Source organism: Mastomys coucha, unplaced genomic scaffold (genome assembly GCF_008632895.1).
Source record: "Mastomys coucha isolate ucsf_1 unplaced genomic scaffold, UCSF_Mcou_1 pScaffold6, whole genome shotgun sequence".
Lineage (NCBI taxonomy): Eukaryota > Metazoa > Chordata > Mammalia > Rodentia > Muridae > Mastomys > Mastomys coucha.
The window spans coordinates 130,753,732-130,771,919 of record NW_022196912.1 but is presented as its reverse complement, the minus strand read 5'-3'; the positions used below and the strand labels follow the sequence as shown (position 1 = coordinate 130,771,919).

General features: G+C 41.1%; 1 protein-coding gene across 13 annotated transcripts in view; it reads left to right on the top strand.

Annotated features, from left to right (window-relative positions):
* Dnah11 (dynein axonemal heavy chain 11) overlaps positions 1-18,188 on the top strand; it is a 328,931-nt gene that overhangs the window by 282,258 nt on the left and 28,485 nt on the right. For all 13 annotated transcript variants that reach the window (XM_031357847.1, XM_031357834.1, XM_031357836.1 and 10 more), the window contains 6 exons: positions 2,797-2,967; positions 3,960-4,082; positions 7,346-7,539; positions 8,712-8,860; positions 9,679-9,806; positions 13,975-14,202. In XM_031357847.1, coding sequence (XP_031213707.1) covers positions 2,797-2,967; positions 3,960-4,082; positions 7,346-7,539; positions 8,712-8,860; positions 9,679-9,806; positions 13,975-14,202 — 993 coding nt within the window. The remainder of the gene's footprint in view (positions 1-2,796; positions 2,968-3,959; positions 4,083-7,345; positions 7,540-8,711; positions 8,861-9,678; positions 9,807-13,974; positions 14,203-18,188) is intronic.

The following is an 18,188-nucleotide window of genomic DNA, read 5'->3' as shown; positions in this document are numbered from 1 at the left end:
AAGAATGCTCACCATAGAAGTCCTGTGTGTGAGAGATTGGACACTGAAGAATGCTCACCATAGAAGTCTTGTGTGTGAGAGATTGGGGAAAAGACAAGATTAATCTACAGTAACAGAAGTGGGTCTACAGGGCTGGGGCTGGTGGGGACAGTGGTGGCAATTACTCTAAGGAAGCACTTAGGACTTTTGGGGTGGTGAAAGTTGAAGGAGTCTTGGACTGGACGATGGCTCTGCCTGTAAAGTGTTTTCTATCCAGCACTATTATCAGGTATCAGGCATGGTGGGAAAAAGAGGAGGTAGAGGTGAAAACAGCTTAGTCCCTTGGGCATGCTAACCAGAAAACATAGCGTACCTAAATGAGCAGCTCTAGGCCAGTGATAGACCCTGCCTCACAAAACAAGGTTGACAGCACCTAATTAATAATACCTGAGGTTGCCTTGGCATCTAAACACTGTATTAGTAATAATAACACCAAAGTTAGTAATAATAAATAACAGAGGGCTCAGTAGTACAGCACTTAACAAGCATGTGTGAGGCAAGGATTTATTTTGTGCATCTGACATCATAGAATTTTACTTTCACACACAAAAATTATATATATATATATAATTATATAATTTATATAATAACTATATATATAATAGCAAGTTGTTCTGTGCTCTAATACTTAAAATGTATCCATGTAGAGAGACAGATATGTACAAATCTATCCATCCTTGAATCCTTGACAAGGGCCAGCCTGCTTAGAGAGAGATTCCTAAGGGAAAGGTATGTTTGAGAATCTTGAAAAGAATGATTCAAAGTCAAATCATGTGTACAAGATGACATTCTTGTAGTCTGCTCAAGATTGCTCCCTGGGTAGTTCTCTGTATATAGTGCTTGGCTCTGTAGTCTGTTTAAGACAGCTGTCTCTCCAGATAGCTCTTTCTGCTTAAGGCAGTTCTCATGCTAGAAAAAAAAAATTTCTAAAAGCTCTTTAGATAGAAAAGCTGCTATAAAAAAGTTCTTGGATAGTCTAGAAAAAAGGCTCCAAAAGAGATGTGCTTGATCTCCATGGATTTTTCAACCAAAGATAAAAATCCTTTTAGAAAAAAATTCTAAAAGAGCTGTGTTTGCTCTCTAGAGATCTCCAGACAGCTCAGCTCTTGCTAGAAAAAAAATCACTCTCTGTTAGGTCTTCTTATACAGACCAAAAGCCCCTTCTTCTATTTATTTGTCAATTCAGTCATTTATTCTGTTTCTTCTTGACCATCCCACACATCAGCATTCTATTCCCCTTGAATCTTAAGAAAAAAGCAGCAAGTACTTTTTTTTTTTTAACATTGCAAATAAATTCAGAGATGTCTGCCTTTGTAAGTACAAACAATAAACTTAGCTGGGTGGGATCCAGTCCTGAGATTATTACTATTCTGACCATGCCTGGACCTAAATTCACTCTGTCCCAGGCTGACCTTAAACTCAGAAATGTATTTGCCTGCCTTTGTGTCTGCCTGCCTTTGTATCTTTCTGACAAGCTGGCTCATAGTGCAGTGCCTCTGTTTTTCTAGTTCCACCAAGCCCCACATGTAATTCATATTGCATCCCTATATTTTGTATAGCTGAGAAACTGTATATGTGTGAACTCATGTTTTCTGAGTTCTTTCCTACAGCCTTAAGGGCTGTCCTGAAGGTCTCAGTCTTCACCATTTGCTGAGATATTAACCACACCCTTACTTCCTGGACTTGTGCTGTCTCTGATTGTCATTAAGTCTTTAACCTTGACTGAGAGGACATCCCCTAATAATCTTGGCAGGGAGAATCTTTCCTGAAGGAAATATATATATATATATATGCTTCATGCCCAGCAACCATCAACACTCATGGAGGCCCATGCCCTGCTAGCTCTGTCCAGGGGCAGGAACCCATGTCACTCCATCCCTTCCATATGGCCAAGCAGGACTCAGCACATTCTCAAAATGACAAAACATGAAATAAAGTAAATACTAAGAATAATTTTAAAACAATAATCATAGGACATAATTGCAAAAGTAGTGGATAGAATTAAAGATCAAATAACCTGATAAAAATATGCTCAGGACTTAAATAGTAATTTCACTAAAGAAAGAGATGAAAATGGCCAACAAGAATATGCAAAATGGGGGCTGGTAAGATGGCTCAGCAGGTAAGAGCACTGACTGCTCTTCCGAAGGTCCTGAATTCGTATCTCAGCAACCACATGGTGGCTCACAACCACCCAAGATGAGATCGGATGCCTTCTTCTGGTGCATCTGAAGACAGCTACAGTGAATTATGCTGGAGCAAGCAGGGCTGGCAGAGGTCCTGAGTTCAATTCCCAGCAGCCACACACATGATGGCTTATAGCCATCTGTACAGCTACAGTGTACTCATACATATAAAATAAATAAATCTTAAAAAAAAGAATATGCAAATGTGCAACATTACTGATTAGAGAGATTCGAGTTAGAACTGTAACAGGTGTCACCTCATACTACTATGGAAGTATGACTGGGAACAATGTGGGGAGGTTGCAGTTCCTTCACATGCTGTTTGGGGATCCATGGGAAACAGGATGCTACTTTCTCAAAAACTAAAAATGGAACGGCAGTGTGAGCCAGCAATAACCCACTTTCTGTATAGCACAAACTCTCAGAGTGTTTTAACAGCTGATGTAAGTCTCCCAAAAGTCATACCTTGTCTTCTCTCCAATAGATAGAGTGTAAGCTGTACCCTTATGTATCTGAGGCTAGCTAGACATTCAACCATGACTTTACTCTAACAGTCACATTGACCTTCCAGGCTTTCAACACACTGTTCCACAGAGCCATTGAGCAAGCTGAAAAGGTGGAAGATACTCAGGAGCGCATCTGTGCCCTAGTAGAGAGCATCACCCATGCCACCTTCCTCTATGCCAGCCAGGCACTGTTTGAGAAGGACAAGCTCACATTTCTGTCCCAGATGGCCTTTCAGGTGAGGACATCAGTCACTTGAAGCTTCCCTGGAACCCAAGGCTGACACCTCAGATTAGTGCACATTTTCTTCCTGCCAAAGGCAAACAGAAATGCCTTTTCAGAATCTTTTGCTGACACAGAACTTGAGCATGGAATGGCCTTTGCCTAGGGTGCTTTGGTTTGGAGAACTGGCAACCACCCTGCTAAGAAACATCAGTGAGAGATACTTGTTTCATCTTCTCGGGTCCTATAAACAAACGTTCTAGGCCCTACCAAAAATGTTCTTTGAGGTCCAGATCTGAGTTTCTTAAGGTCCTTTAAAACAAAATCTCACATGGACTCATCCATGTTGCTAATTGAATTTCTACTTTAGGCTGCATAGTATCCCACTATATAAAGTTAATGTTTTTCTAGAAAATTAAATTTCAAAAATGATTAATATATTATATAATAAATCAGTTAGCTTAATCTGACCATCCTATGATGTAACCATGTATTAAAGCATCATATTTTGTTCCATAAATATATATATTATTTGCCAATTAAAAATACAATTTAAAATTCTTTAGCAAAATAAATAAGTAAAAAAGAAAGAAAGCTCCATTCAAGCCTCATGCTCCAATTTTCAGTGAATTCTACTTGTCTTTGTTCTCACATGAACTTCTAAGAATTTGCTTAAATAAAAGGGTCAATGATAAGAAGAGAAAATGATACCAGGTTCTGATGAAATAAGCATGCTGTTAGTAGCTAGTTGGGTGGGATAGATATGAAAGCTCATTTGATATATGTTGTTCATTGCTGTAGGTGTTGGAACTGGAAAACATGAACCCTCTCAAGTGTTTTCTATTCACTGATGGCTTGGGTTTGAGATCATCTGCATACTCTAAGAGTCTATTTCAAACACAGAATAAACCCTGCTAGGATTCTCAAAAGTCAGTTAATGTGGCAGCTTCTTCTGTTGTTATCTTGATGGAAACCAATTTATCTTTTGCACATGTGTGTTCTCTTGAGATCTTGTTGAGAAGGAATGAGATCCACCCCCTCGAGTTGGACTTCCTGCTTCGGTTCACAGTTGAACATACTTACTCGAGCCCCGTTGATTTTCTAACTGCTCAGTCATGGAGTGCTGTTAAGGTACATAATGAACTTGCTTTCTCAATTCTTAATTTATTTTTTCAAGAAATGGGCTTCTTTAATGTAGAAAGACAATTCATAAAGATGATGTAGAGATCTCTTTATAGAAGCATGCTAGATACTTTGTATTATCCATTGTCTACTTTCTTATCCAAAGAAAAAAGAGCATTTGGTCTATTTATGAGAGGAAAAGTTATTAGTAATTATGTAAGTCTGTCATGACCATTGATAAAAAAATCAAAGGATATAAAAGATCATTTTTTAATTTAGTTAAATCTTGTTTCTTTGTTATGTTTCATTTTTGTTATAGTTCTCCACCTTTTCTCAATAGATTTTGAAATACAGTAGTTTGTTTTTACTATAGAGTGGTTAGGTTATGGTTGAAGAGATGGGGCAAGTGATAAAGTACACCCACATAATCCAGGTGTGGTAGCAGTACATCTGTAACCCAAGCACTGGGAAGTCAGAGACAGGAGGATCCCTGGAGCTTTCTGGCCAGCAAATACAGGTAAATCGGTTAGCTCCAGATCCAACAAAACTCTTTCTCAAAAAATAAGGTTGCCTAGCCAGATAGTGGTGTTGTACACCTTTAACCCCAGTCCTAAGATGCAAAAGCAAGCAGATCTCTGAGTTCAAGACCAGCCTGGTCTACACATTGGCTGCCAGGACTACACAGAGAAACTGCCTCAAACCCAATAATGATAATGATGATGATGGGTGATGAAGAGAAGGAGGAGGAGCAGGAGGAGGAGGAGGACAGAGCGTGTGATATTTGTTGTCTGAGTCTTACTGCTTCTGTCTGCTAACTTAGGCTTGGTCCTGGAAGCATCTAACCTCAATGCAATCTAATCTGAATGTTTTTGGCCTCTGAGACTTACTACTGAATAAACTCACTGTTTCTAGCTCTTTCTGAACTCTCTGTGGTCAACTCAATTGTTCTGGCTCACAAGTCCTTTCTACACTGACTGATCCAAACTGCCTTCTTTTAGCTTCTGACTGTGTTGGGGTCCAGGAGTTGCCTCACAAACCACAAGAACACCAATCTCAGTCAGACAGGGATAGTTTATTGAGCATGTACCTCAGGACTGATCGATCAATCAGGGCCATAGTTCAGACTCACAAGCTGAACCGTGACACTGAGTTAAGATCCTACAGGGATTTTAAGCCTAAAATCCGCAAACATTTGTCCCAAGTTTTTCCACCAATCAGGATTTAGGGATTGGGGAATTCCTTAGGAACATGTCTTTGTTTTGTACTTATCCTGCTCCCATTGGTTGGGCTACTCAACTATGGCACAGGACTTGCCTTATCTAACACTCATGCCTTAAGTTGCCAACCAGGATGTCAGTTACCCACGTACATGTCTCATTCTGCCAAGTACAATGTCAGTTCCCAAGGAGGTCTTGGGAGCTTAAACTTTACTCAACCACTACTCAAAATGGAAGCCTTATTCCAAATAATTTCTAATATTGATGCAGTGTCTGTCTTATGTCTATTCTAAAGCAGCTTATAAAAGTAAATACCATAAAAGTATATATACAGGTGTTGGAAGGACTTTGGGTAGCTGGTTCAGGTCCAAGCTTTTTGTGGGTAACTATACAAAGCACGTCTACTGAAAGTTTCCTAGTAACAGCAGAAACAACATATGGAAAGTTTCCTTATAGTATAAGTAACAGCACAAAATGGCAGGCTGTCAGGTAACAGTTACCTAGGCCTTAACAGTCCATCTAGGCCTTACTATTTTACCTAGGCCTTAACAACTGAATTGCTTTGCTTGGCCTCAAACTAACTTTGGCAATATGTTCTAATCCTCTGGCTCCTTCTGATTTTCTGGCTTGGTCTGTCTTCACCAGTGTCTAACTTTTTTCTCTCTGCAACCTGTGTCTATACAACTCTCCCAATAAAACTGCCTCTATGCTCTGCATTGATCTCTCTTAAGTTACCCCCCTTTCCTCTCTCTTCTCATGAGAGTTGGGCATATCCAGTTCTGTCAAATCCTTCCCTGATTCCTCATCTCTAAGGCCCTGGATAGCAATCAACACACACTAAGTTCTGCTCTGGTTTTTTGTTCTTAGAAGAAAATGCTCCCATATACTTTATTTTTAAAGTATATTTATTTCTTTTTAGATTTAAAAAAAAATGGTTTGAATGTGTATGTGTATGTGTATATGTGTGTATGTCTATGTGTGTGTTTGTGTGTATGTGTGTGCATGTATGTGTGTGTCTGTGTGTGTATGTTTGTATATGTGTATGTATGTGTATGAGTGTGTGTATGTGTATGCATGTGTTTGTGTATGTATGTGTTTGATTATGTGTATGTATTCTATATGTGTATGTGTCTGTGTATGTATGTGTGTGTGTGTGTGTGTATGTGAATATGGCTATTAATGCAGGTGCTCAGTGAGTTTAGAAAGGACATTGAATTCCCTAAACCTTGGCTTACAGGTGACTTTAAGGGGCTCAGTGTGAATGCTGGGGACTGAACTCAATATTATGCTAAAGCAATATAGTCTTAACCGCTGAGCCCTCTTTCCAGCCCCTAGATCAGTGATTTTCAACCTGTGGGTTACAGCCCCTCTGGGGTCACATATCAGATATCCTGGATAGCAGATGTTTATATTACAACTTATAACAGTAGCAAAATTATAGTTATGAATTAGCAGCAAGTAATTTGATGGTTGGGGAGGTCACCATAAAATGAGGAACTGTATAAAAGGGTCATGGCATTAGGAGGGTTGAAAATGACTGGTCTAGATAGTAGTTTTAGAAATTTGTATTTTTAATTCAATTATCCCTTTAGAATTATGGATTTGTAACATTTTATAACTCAGGGCCCCACAAAACAGACAGCACAAGGAGCGGGCTATGAAGAGAGTCAACCAAGAATAGAAAAGAAAAAGCATTTGCTAAAATATTACTGAGAGGTGAGGCAATGGAAGGGGCCAAGTGGTAGGGTCCTTTAGCAAGGGAACTTAGTTACAGACAACTTGTCAGAGTTAGGAAAGAGCTGGAAAAGAAGCTGTGCTACGCCCACCCTCACCACTGACACTCATACCCACCCATCTGCCAAGGCTTCTCATTGACCAAGATCAACAAGGCCAGAGACCTGAGGTTGTCACTGACCCTTAGTCTAACAGGACAGAAAGCATTCATGAATTGTTGAGAGGAATAGAAGGCTGCCTGTGTTGGCCTCAAGTCGTAAGCTGTGTTCATGGCATCCCCTGCAAGAAAGCAGGGAGTATGTTTTTCGTGCTGTATTGCAGGCAGTCGCCCTCATGGAGGAATTCCGAGGCCTAGACCGAGATGTGGAAGGATCTGCCAAGCAGTGGAGGAAATGGGTAGAGTCAGAGTGTCCAGAAAAAGAAAAGTTACCGCAAGAATGGAAGAAGAAAAGTTTAATACAGAAATTGATTATTTTGAGAGCAGTGCGGCCTGACAGGATGACATATGCCCTGAGGTGAGCAATGTGCCTTTTCAGCCTTTTCAGCAATGCCGATTATCACGGCAGATGCTGGGTTCTAGGACTAAGGAGAAATCCTGCTAAGATCTCATTTCTAAAATCCCTGTTACTGTTAAACGTGGCTGACCACTCAATGGTGAGCTGGTTTATATGCAGACTCAGCACATCCTTCCGAACAGCATGATGCTGAATTGAGTATGAGGGATGAGGATCTGTGCTGATATTCGTGGAAGGTCTGGGTATCAGCAGAATGATGTGGTCGGGAGCATGGATGGTCGATTCCCATCACCTCTGTTACTGGCTGTATGTTGGCTCAGAAGGTTTTTGCCTCTCAAATAAAAAGGAAGCTGCCTTCACTCATGGCCCTGTAACTTTACGGTCACCACACTTTAAAAGCAGAAACCACAAACTATAGGACAGTTTCAGGGTCCTTTCCTCTGCTCTCTTGACCTCTAAATAGTAATATGCTGTTCAATTCATACCACTTCTCTTAATTTGAATTCACCTTCCAAAGTGTTCTTCAGCTTCATTCCCTGTGTGTGAGCTGCGTTTCTTCCACAGTAACCATGTGCTTCTCTTCCTTTGCTTTGTCTAGTTTGACCAATTTTTCCCTCTGCACAGGCCTCTGTGGAACACTGCTTTACAGATTCATTCTGCTTTGCTGTACTTGCTTTCTGTTAGATCCGATGCTACTGGAAAATAACTCCTGCTTAATTGCACTCCCCTGTTAGAAACTCTCCCAAAAGCATTTGTATATTCATGGGAAGCCCAGCAGGCTGGAAAATTGCACTGTGGCAAATCTAATGAACTGTTAATAAGTGATGGAGGAATGCGGCAGGCAGGAGGTTTGGGGGCTACAGAGCATATGTAGACAGCTGATGTTGCTCAGAAGAGGACCCCAAAATGCAATGTAGGCCTCTGGATGTCAGTGTCTAAAGTCAGAGACAGTTTCAGTGGTCACTGCCTGCATAAAGCTACTTGGATTCCTGAGGCTCTCCTAAGAAGGACACCTCTTAACGTAAACACTGTTTGTTCCTTTCTTGTGCTTCAAATGGAGTTTACCCAAGCAGTGACACTTTTCACATTGAAAACGCAGGCTTTTCTTTCTTGGGAGAGGGTTGCTGTTGTTTTTCTTGTGTTCCAGTTTTGCCTGTTCTTTTCTTAAACAGAAATTTTGTAGAAGAGAAGCTAGGTACAAAGTATGTGGAGAGGACTAGATTGGATCTGGGTAAAGCATTTGAAGAAAGCAGCCGGAGCACCCCAGTGTTCTTCATCCTGTCTCCAGGTGTTGATGCCCTTAAAGACTTAGAGGTGCTCGGTGAGTAGCCAGCGGGCTCACTGTCCTCCCTCCGGTCTGCAGCTCCGGCCCACCCTTTCTGTTCAGTTATCCCCCCAACCCCGCCCCATTTGTTGGAGATTGGGTGTGCAGAAAATGCAAAACTAACAACACAGTAGTCCGGAGCATTTCTCCAACAGAACATTCATCTGGTTGGCATAATGCAAGGTTCTTTTGTACTGTTTTCCACCTTTTGACGATATGAGGGCCAGAGGGCAATTTTCTCCATGCTCATGTAATCTCGTACCCCCTGTGACTAAATAATGGTCATTAGGGCAAGTCTATTCAATTGTATGAGGCACCGTTGCTCGGTGCTCTGGATTACAACCCCCACAGCCTGCTCCAGGAATACCAGGTTAATGTAGCTGTGACCTGCCTGGGCTCCATTTAAATGCAGCCTCACAAGGTGAGAGCCAGTACATTTACCCAATGAGCCAATCCCTTCAAAACGGATGCAATTTCTACCACATGTTGCTCCTTTCTCTGAGGGGAAAAACTCCTACTCCTGCAGGAGTTTAGAAAGCTCCCTAACAATGCTGCCATCTATCAAAATGTCAAAAGCTTCATTATCATAAAACCAAAGGAGCCGACTTCCACAGGCTTTTCAAAATGCATGTAGGGAGGCATCTGGAGAAAGCGCAAAATAATGCCATTGGAAACAATAGGGAGGTCATTAGGATTCCGTAGGAAGGTAACATATCAGGTGGCAGCTGTGACCACAGACTTACATTAGGCCTAAAAATTCCGGACTCCCCTCTCAAGTTAACATCTGTCTCCTCTCCATCCCAATTCTCCAACAGGCAAAAGACTGGGATTTACGACTGACTCTGGAAAATTCCACAATGTGTCTCTAGGGCAAGGTCAGGAACTAGTGGCGGAAATGGCGCTGGAGAAAGCTGCCACTGGAGGACACTGGGTCATCCTTCAGGTGAGTATGAAGCTTTCGTGGAAAGACACCCAGTGTGAACCCATAGGATGGGCCTTGCTGTACTGTCCTGCCCAGCAGAGCAAGGCCCTTATTCAAGCTCAGAGTTACTGCAGACCCTCCACACATTCATCAGTGAGGAAGGAATGAGAATAAGCAGGCTAGTAGAGATGGCTATGCTGATTGGTAGGATATAAGAGGCAAGGGGTGAGTGCACCTTTAGCTGGCTGTGCTGTGCAGATGAGAAACTACACCATGCAATGAATCTAGTGTAAGAGGTTTACTGGGGGAGGGAAGAGCAAAAGGCCCTCTCAGAGTCGGGGCGTGAGGGAGAGATAGAGGCAAACAGGCAGACAGACAGGAAGATAAAGAGAAGGAATGGGAGGAGAGAAGAGAAAGCACATGGAGAAAAAGAAGGGATGAGGAGAGGGAGAGAGAGGGTGAGAGACAGAAAGAAAGAGAGAGTGTGTATGTGCAAAGCTAGCACACAAGCACTGGGTAGCTGGGGGCTCTTCTATGTGCAGCACCTGGTGTACCTGGCCATGACAGGTCATGATGTAAGCTGCTGGGTCCCCAAGGGCAGGCCAGTGAGAATGCCTGATTTCGAACACTAATTTCATAGTATTAGAAGCTGTGTATCATTTCAAATTTCACAGAACATTGTATATATGTACATTGTATACATTGTACAATATACATATATATGTAATATATATACACTCTCACACATATATAAATTATATACTTCTACAATTCTACTCAGCCCTTAAGTAGTCATGTAGCCTTCTGTTTGTTTGTAAATTGAAAAACTGAAGTAGACAACTACTGTAGTCCTATCTAGGGCACACACACACACACACACACAGGTCTAATATTCTATAGTGCAGTGTCCTCCAGGTAATCTTTTTGGCCTAAGACTCTAATAAGAGCCTCAGAACACAGGTCAGCTCTGAGGGACCAGAGAGCTGGACTGGTTCCTACAGCAATGCTATCTGTAAGCATGTTGGACATTTGGTGTGTATCAGCCAAAGGTTCTTGAACAGGCAATTCATGGAACACTCCCGTCACTATAGCAAAGCTCTAAGGTCAGTGATGTTCTCTTCCTAGAGGTAAGGAAAGTGAGTCTTGGATTGGCCCACAGAGATGGAAATGGTATAGTTACTGCTTAATACCAACCTAGCTTTAAACTAGCTACATGGCCACTCTCCTCCAAAGTCCAGCATTGGCTTTCCCTAGTGTCTCCAGTATAGAGGTTTGATGCACATTTCTGCTTGGCATAGACCTGGATTCATGCAGAAACTGCCCATAAAAAACAGGCAGTATTCTGTCTGCAAGAAGTACCATTCTGAATTGATGATGCTTTCTGCATAGATGACATATCATTTAGACCTTGGGAACTTGGAACAGTGTGCCTCCTTGTGAGGCTCAGAGTCAACTGGGTAACAGTAGAGGGATCAGTTCTCAGAAGCACAGTGGTTGCTCATACATGGCGTGTACATCAAAGTCTTGTATAGGTTACAGAGTCTCATGCATACAAGTCCTCATGCATCCAAAAGCTCAGACCATAGACAAAGCTACAAGTATATGGTCATCCTCAAAGAACCAGTGGCTCAAAGTAAATAGTTTCTCCTGTTTGGATACCTATGTAAGCTTCCAGTTAGCACCTAAAATTCAAGTTGTAAGTTTATCTTAATAAAGAAATCTTGAAAGACTTTGTTACATCATGTGCCTGCTTTGAGATTTCTATTCTACACCTGAAGATGCAAAGTAGAATCTGTTTAGCTAAATGTGCCTACTATCCACCTATCTAACCATACAACAGTAGATGGAAAGGAGAGACCTTGTCAGGCCTTCAGCTGTTCTGGTTTCTAAGGGTTCTAAAATCCCTTTGGTAGATAAAAGGCAAGACTTTAAAGGAAGACTAAACTCACATAATAGGAGCCTCTTACATTGCTTATAATTTATAATAAGTTATATCTGCATAAGGTTTCAATATGGATGTACATGTCAACTAATTTCTACACAACCCCTAAAATGATTGTTACCATAAACAAACACAACCTCCATCATCAGAGTATTGTTAGCCTTTTATTGGAGTCCACAATCAAGACAGGGTGGCAACTGAGTGTCTCATAGGTATACCAGATGACTTGTGAGTGAACCCAACAAGTGTTAAAATGATTTCTCATGAACACAATGGGTGGTATTAAAGATATGAGGGTTACATAATCATTGCCCAGGCTTTTTGGTCCCCAAAGTCATTGCCTAACCTATTCTTACATTTGTTTCATGCAAATTTTAAATTAGATAGCATCTGGGGAAATAAATGAAACAGAAGAATAGATTTTGTTACTTTATGTGACCCTCACTTTCATGAGTGGTGTAATTAGGTGTGATGTGGTCTCATAAGCTAATAGCAAGCATGCAGAATAAACTGAGCTCTTATCCTTCCTCCTCCTAGATTAATGTTCCAGCCCTGCTCAACCAGAGCATCCTAGGCTGGCTCACTTAATTAGTACATGCTTAATTCCTCACAATTGATGTGGCTGGAAGTCTGAGATGGAAGTCTTAGTTTCTTCTGAGTTCTCTGTTCCTGAAGTAAGGTGGACGTCTGAATATGATTTTCCTTTTTTCCAGACCTAATCCTAGACACTGTTGTATTGGGTTGCTTGGGCGAATTCGGCCTTAATTGTCCTTTTAAAGAACTCTGTATCTAAATCTGGTCACACTGTGAGGTCCGATTCAAGCTTCAGCTCACCTACTCTGGAGGGGACACAGCTCACCCAGAATGCCTTGCTGCTCAGTGTTTACCACTGGAATGAAAGTGTGTAATACATATGAGGCAGAGTGGCACATCTTTTTGCACACATATTTGAGAGAATGCTTTTGTTACCTTTCCCTTCTATATCCGACTCCCCATTTTTGAGCTGTCATTATTTCTGTTTTTTTTTCCTCTTTTGGAAATAATCACATATATGTAGGAATATTTCAATCACCATATCAAAACTTCTTCAGGAATAATGAGATGGCTCAGTGGGTAAAAGCTCCTGCCTTACAAAGCTGACAATGTGATTTCAATACCTACAACCCATCATGGAAGGAATCATCTCTGACATACATGCACACCTGCATGCACATAAGCATGCATATGCACACACACACACATGTGTATTAGCATACAAGCACACACACACACACTGCAAGTACTAATAAATTAAAGAGCATTAAAAGATCAAATTTGTAATTCATGAAACTGAAAGCAAAAAATCATGCTCTGTGTTTATGAGAGAGAGAGAGAGGAAGAGAGGGAGAGAGGGAAGGAGAGGGAGAGAGGGAGAGAGGGAGGGAGAGGGAGAGAAAGAGGGAGAGGAAATGAGAAAAGAAGAGAAGGTATGTGTCTTTGGGGGAGAGGTAAATTTATTGACTATGCTAGGATTTAAGAAATAGAGTTAGGAGGCCAGGCGGTGGTGGCGCACACCTTTAATCCTAGCACTTGGGAGGCAGAGGCAGGTGGATTTCTGAGTTCAAGACCAGCCTGATCTACAGAGTGAGTTCCAGGACAGCCAGGTATACACAGAGAAACCCTGTCTCGAAAAAACAAAACAAAACAAAAAAGAAATAGAGTTAGGAATACACAGAGCATCTTACAAAGAGAGTGTAGCTCTCTTCTTCTCTTACATCATTTGAGTCTACATGCTAATGAGGAGTTTCAATAGAGGAGGGTTCCAAATGAAGTAATGGGTCAGGTTCTTTTATGCCTGTTAGAGCTTATATTTAATTAAGCTAACCCAGATATGTCTCAGCAATTGGGCCTGAACTTAGAAAAGTTATAGGGAGAAGTGACTGGTGGGTCACTGTGTGAAATAGGACACATGGACTGGGGCCATGGCTTTATGACAACCGACCGTGATTTTATAGGATTCAGTATGGTTCGTGTCCCAATCTGTCTCGATGTTTGCTTTTGTTTTTCTGTATAAAAACAAAACGGCATGATGCATTTAATTCTAGCACTAGGAAGCAAAGGCACACAGATCTCTGTGAATTCAAGGCCAGAAACACGTCATGGTTCTCTGAGTTGGCAACATGTGCATATACAGGAAAAAGTTCTAGTGCTATAATCCAGGTCCTGTCCTGAAATACCACAGGAGTCACAAGCCCTGCTGTCTTGCAGAATGTTCATCTGGTAGCCAAGTGGCTGGGGACTCTGGAGAAACTCCTTGAAAAATTCAGTCAAAGAAGCCACAGAGATTACAGAGTGTTCCTGAGTGCTGAGACTGCACCATCCCAACAGGAGCCGGTCATCCCTCAAGGCCTCCTGGAAAATTCCATTAAGATCACTAACGAGCCCCCCACAGGAATGCTGGCTAACCTACATGCCGCTCTGTACAACTTTGACCAGGTAAGAAAGCAGATGCAGCTGGTCTAACAACAAAGTTCCTATCTTCCCAAGAGACAGTAGGGCCTTCCTCAACTCATGTTGAAGTGAAATATCTGTGTATGTGTGTGTGCAAGTGTACATGTGTGTGTGTGTGTACATGTGTGTGTGTGTGTGTGTGTGTGTACATGTGCCCACATGTGCTCATAGGCATTACGTTTTTTTTTCTTTTTAAACTGGTGTATGTTGATTATGCATAAAGGAATGGCTTTCCCTGTGACATGCTCATGCATGTATATAGTGTACCGTGATTATATCCATCCCTGGTTACTCTTATTCCTCTTTCTTACCCCCTCTAGATAGTGCCCTTCCTCTTCCCCCCATTCTATCTTCATGTGTATTACTCTTTGGAAAATTTCCCTGTTGCTATTTTAATGACTATGAATACATCTTTGTTTCATCTAAAATTAAGAAAATATAGTACAACCTAGGTAACTTTGAGACCCTGCTTCTGTAGTATGTATCTGATGTGTTTGGTACAGTGTCAATATGATGCTTATAGACTTGGCTTTGATAGTATATCCAACATAAACCCTATAGTAGGGACTTGCCACCTGATGAGAAGCAACTGAAGAGTTAAGAATTTATCCTAGCTCACAGTTTAGGGAGACACCCTCCCTGGTAGCTGGGAAGGCATGGTAACTAGGGTTCCACCCATTACCCCAGAGGTTTGATGCTGGTACTCCTTACTACATGCCAGGGTCAGAAAGAAAAGTGATGAGGGTGGGAGAGATGGAGAGACGGAGGGGGCAGGAAATGGAGGGAGGAAGGCAGGCATCTGAGGAACCAAGGTTGGGCTATAATATTATAGTCCTCTGAGATACTTATCCTTATACATTAGTGGTCCCCTAGTGACCTACTACCTCCCACTGTGCTCCACTTTCCAAATGGTCCATAACCTCCCCAAATAACATCACCATCAAGCAAGTGGGCACTAAAACACAGCAGCCTGTACAGTGCATTTCACACTGAAGCTTAGTGTAGTTTTGTTTTCTTCCCAAAAAATACTGTATAAAAGTTAATATTAATTCAATTACAATCATTTTCTTCACCCAAACTGTTACATCTTGCTGGATCATAATCCAGCCTTTGAGATTCCTTTCCTGGCATTGTTCTGCATTGCTATTCTTCTAACGTCTTGGAAAGCTTTGATAAACAAATAGCCCGAAGAAGGAAGGATGATTTGGTGATGAATACTAAATGTACTGTAGGAATATTATTTTTCACAAAACACACCAATACATTTAACTTTCTTCTTGTACCTTTTAGGGTCAATACCACATTTGTTGAGGGAATAATATTGAATGGCTTCCTTTAGAGTAAAATGTTGATGAAAACAATTACTATTTACTTAAATAAGTAATTTACAGCATATTATAAAGAAAACTGTGTAAACAGTAGGCACTCAAAAAATCTTGTTGAATGTTAAATATTTGTAATATGCAGCTCTTTCTAAATATACTCATACAATAGGAATTTGATGTAGTTACAGATTTATATAGTCCTCTGAGATACTTGTCCTGATACATAAAAATAAACCTTTTATAAAAAAATATGCTTTTGTTCAGTTATCCTTTGGCTTTTTGGTGAAAAGGGTGTGTCTTAGAGTTCCTATTGCTGTGAAGAGATGACATGACCAAGGCAAAATTGATACAGGAAAACATTTAATTTGGTCTGGCTTTCAGTTTCAAAGGCTCAGTCCATTACCATCATAGCAGGAAGCACGGCATCATACAGCCAGATATGGTGCTGGAGAAGGAGCTGAGAGTTCTACATCTTGATCTGCAGGCAGCAGAAGCAACTGTGTGCCACACTGGGCATAGCTAGGGCAGAGGGGACCTCAAAGCCCCCCCCACCCCCATAGTGACACACTTCTTCTAAGGAGGCTGCATCTTTTAATAGTGCTACTCCATAAGGGCCAGGCATTCAAACATATGAGTCTATGGGGGCCATACCTGTTCAAACCACTACAGATTGCAACTTTGGATGATCTGGCTAGGGAAGTGCACATTCCCAAACTATGCTGATAGGGAAAGATTTCCCCAAAGTGTCTGTGAATACCTAAGAACACGTGCTCTTATCAAGGACATGTGGCCCTTCCAACTGTCATCTGTATGACTACATACATCATTGAAAGGTACATTTGTTGAAATGCTTTTAATAACTTTAAAGAAGAAAATGTCTTTATAATAGGAAAAGAACTCTTGAAAACTAAGACTTAGTTAACCCTAAAAAACAAAAAGAAATAATTATCTGTTCGCGTGTACCTTTAAGCCCACTTGAACAACCCATTAAAGGAAAGTAAAGGTTCAAAGATGTTGGTTTGCCATTATGTCTGAAACAAAACACAGTTTTGTTCAGCTTGTGTCCTAGATACTTCTCCTGTTGCTGTGATAAAAGACCCCGACCAGAGCTGCTTGGCTTCTAGCTCCAGGCACACAGTCTATCATGGCACGGAAGATATCAGCAGGAACAAGAGGTACCCTGCCACACTGAGTCCATAGTCATGAAGCAGAAAGCAGTAAATGTTTATTCTCTGTCTTGTGTCTCCATTTTATGTGTGTCTGAGACCCGCCCATTGAATGGAACTCCCCACATTTAGTCTGGGTCTCCCCACCTTGGCTATCCTAATCTAGATAAGCTTTCACAGGCATTTCCAGAGGCTTGTCTTATAGGTGATTCTGGATCCTATCAACCTGACTGTCACACATCTCTTTAGAAGGCAGTCACTTGCACCCCTGGCTGGCTGTAGATAGGCTCCTGGAACTTTTTTATCAAAATCAGAGTTGGTGGGTTGGTTTTGTTTTATTTTTTAAAGATGTTCTTAAAGAGACAACACTGGTTTAAACAAGGTGGGAAATGTTCCTGATACACAAGAGTTCTAGAGGCAAGACCCTTGCAGTTTAAATGAGAAATGATGTCTGCGGGCTCCACACCTAGTCCCCAATTGATGTCGCTGTTTGTGGAGCTTACAGGGGGTAATGGAAAAGTTCTGTCACTGGGGTCGGCTCTGAGAGTTTATAACCTGGCCCCACTTCCAGCTTGCTCCCTCTGCTTCCTGACTGTGGTTGTGTTCTCTTAGCTCTCTGTTTACTCTGCAGCTTGCTGTCTTAACTCCCAAGCAGCATGGACTTCTATGGCCTTGGAACTATAGGCTAAAATAGTTCCAAGTCTATAATATGGACTTGGTCACCATGTTTTATCAGTGACAGAGAGTAAATATCACACTCTTCAAAGCTCATCTGGGTCACCACAGTGTTGTCACCCACTCATCCTCATGTGTATCCTCATAGTTACATCACTTTTCCGAGTCCATAGGTTATGGATAGAGTAGCAGGCCCATGTGCATGCCCAACAGAAGACTGAAAGCAGGAACAAGAACTGACAAAAGGAACATGTTTGTTTTCTTGCAAAGACACATCCCGTAAATTAATGTTTCAGTCATTTTCCATGTAGCACGTGTACCAAGATGCTCAATAGAAACTGGAATCTGAGGTAATACTAAATCCTTCATAGATTATGTATGTGGTCATACATACATGCATGCATGCATATATGTATATATATATACATATATAGTATACATATATCTATACATACATCTACACATACATATATATATATCTATGCATACACATATAATACATATATATGTATGATAAAATTTAACTTCCAAATTTATCACAGTAAGGGGTTAACAATGGTAAAACGGAACAGTCATAACACTATAATGTAACAAGCAATTTAAAACATAAGAACTGTTTCTTGCATTTTCTATTTAATATTGTTTGGGCTATAGTTGACCATAGACAACTACAGAAAATAAAAACTACAGAATTTGAAAAACACATAGCAGAGAACTGGACTCACTTCATAAGCCAAAGTTAATCATGTTGCCTTAAGTCTATAGGGTTTTTTGGGAGGAGGGGGAAATGCATGTGTGAGCGCAT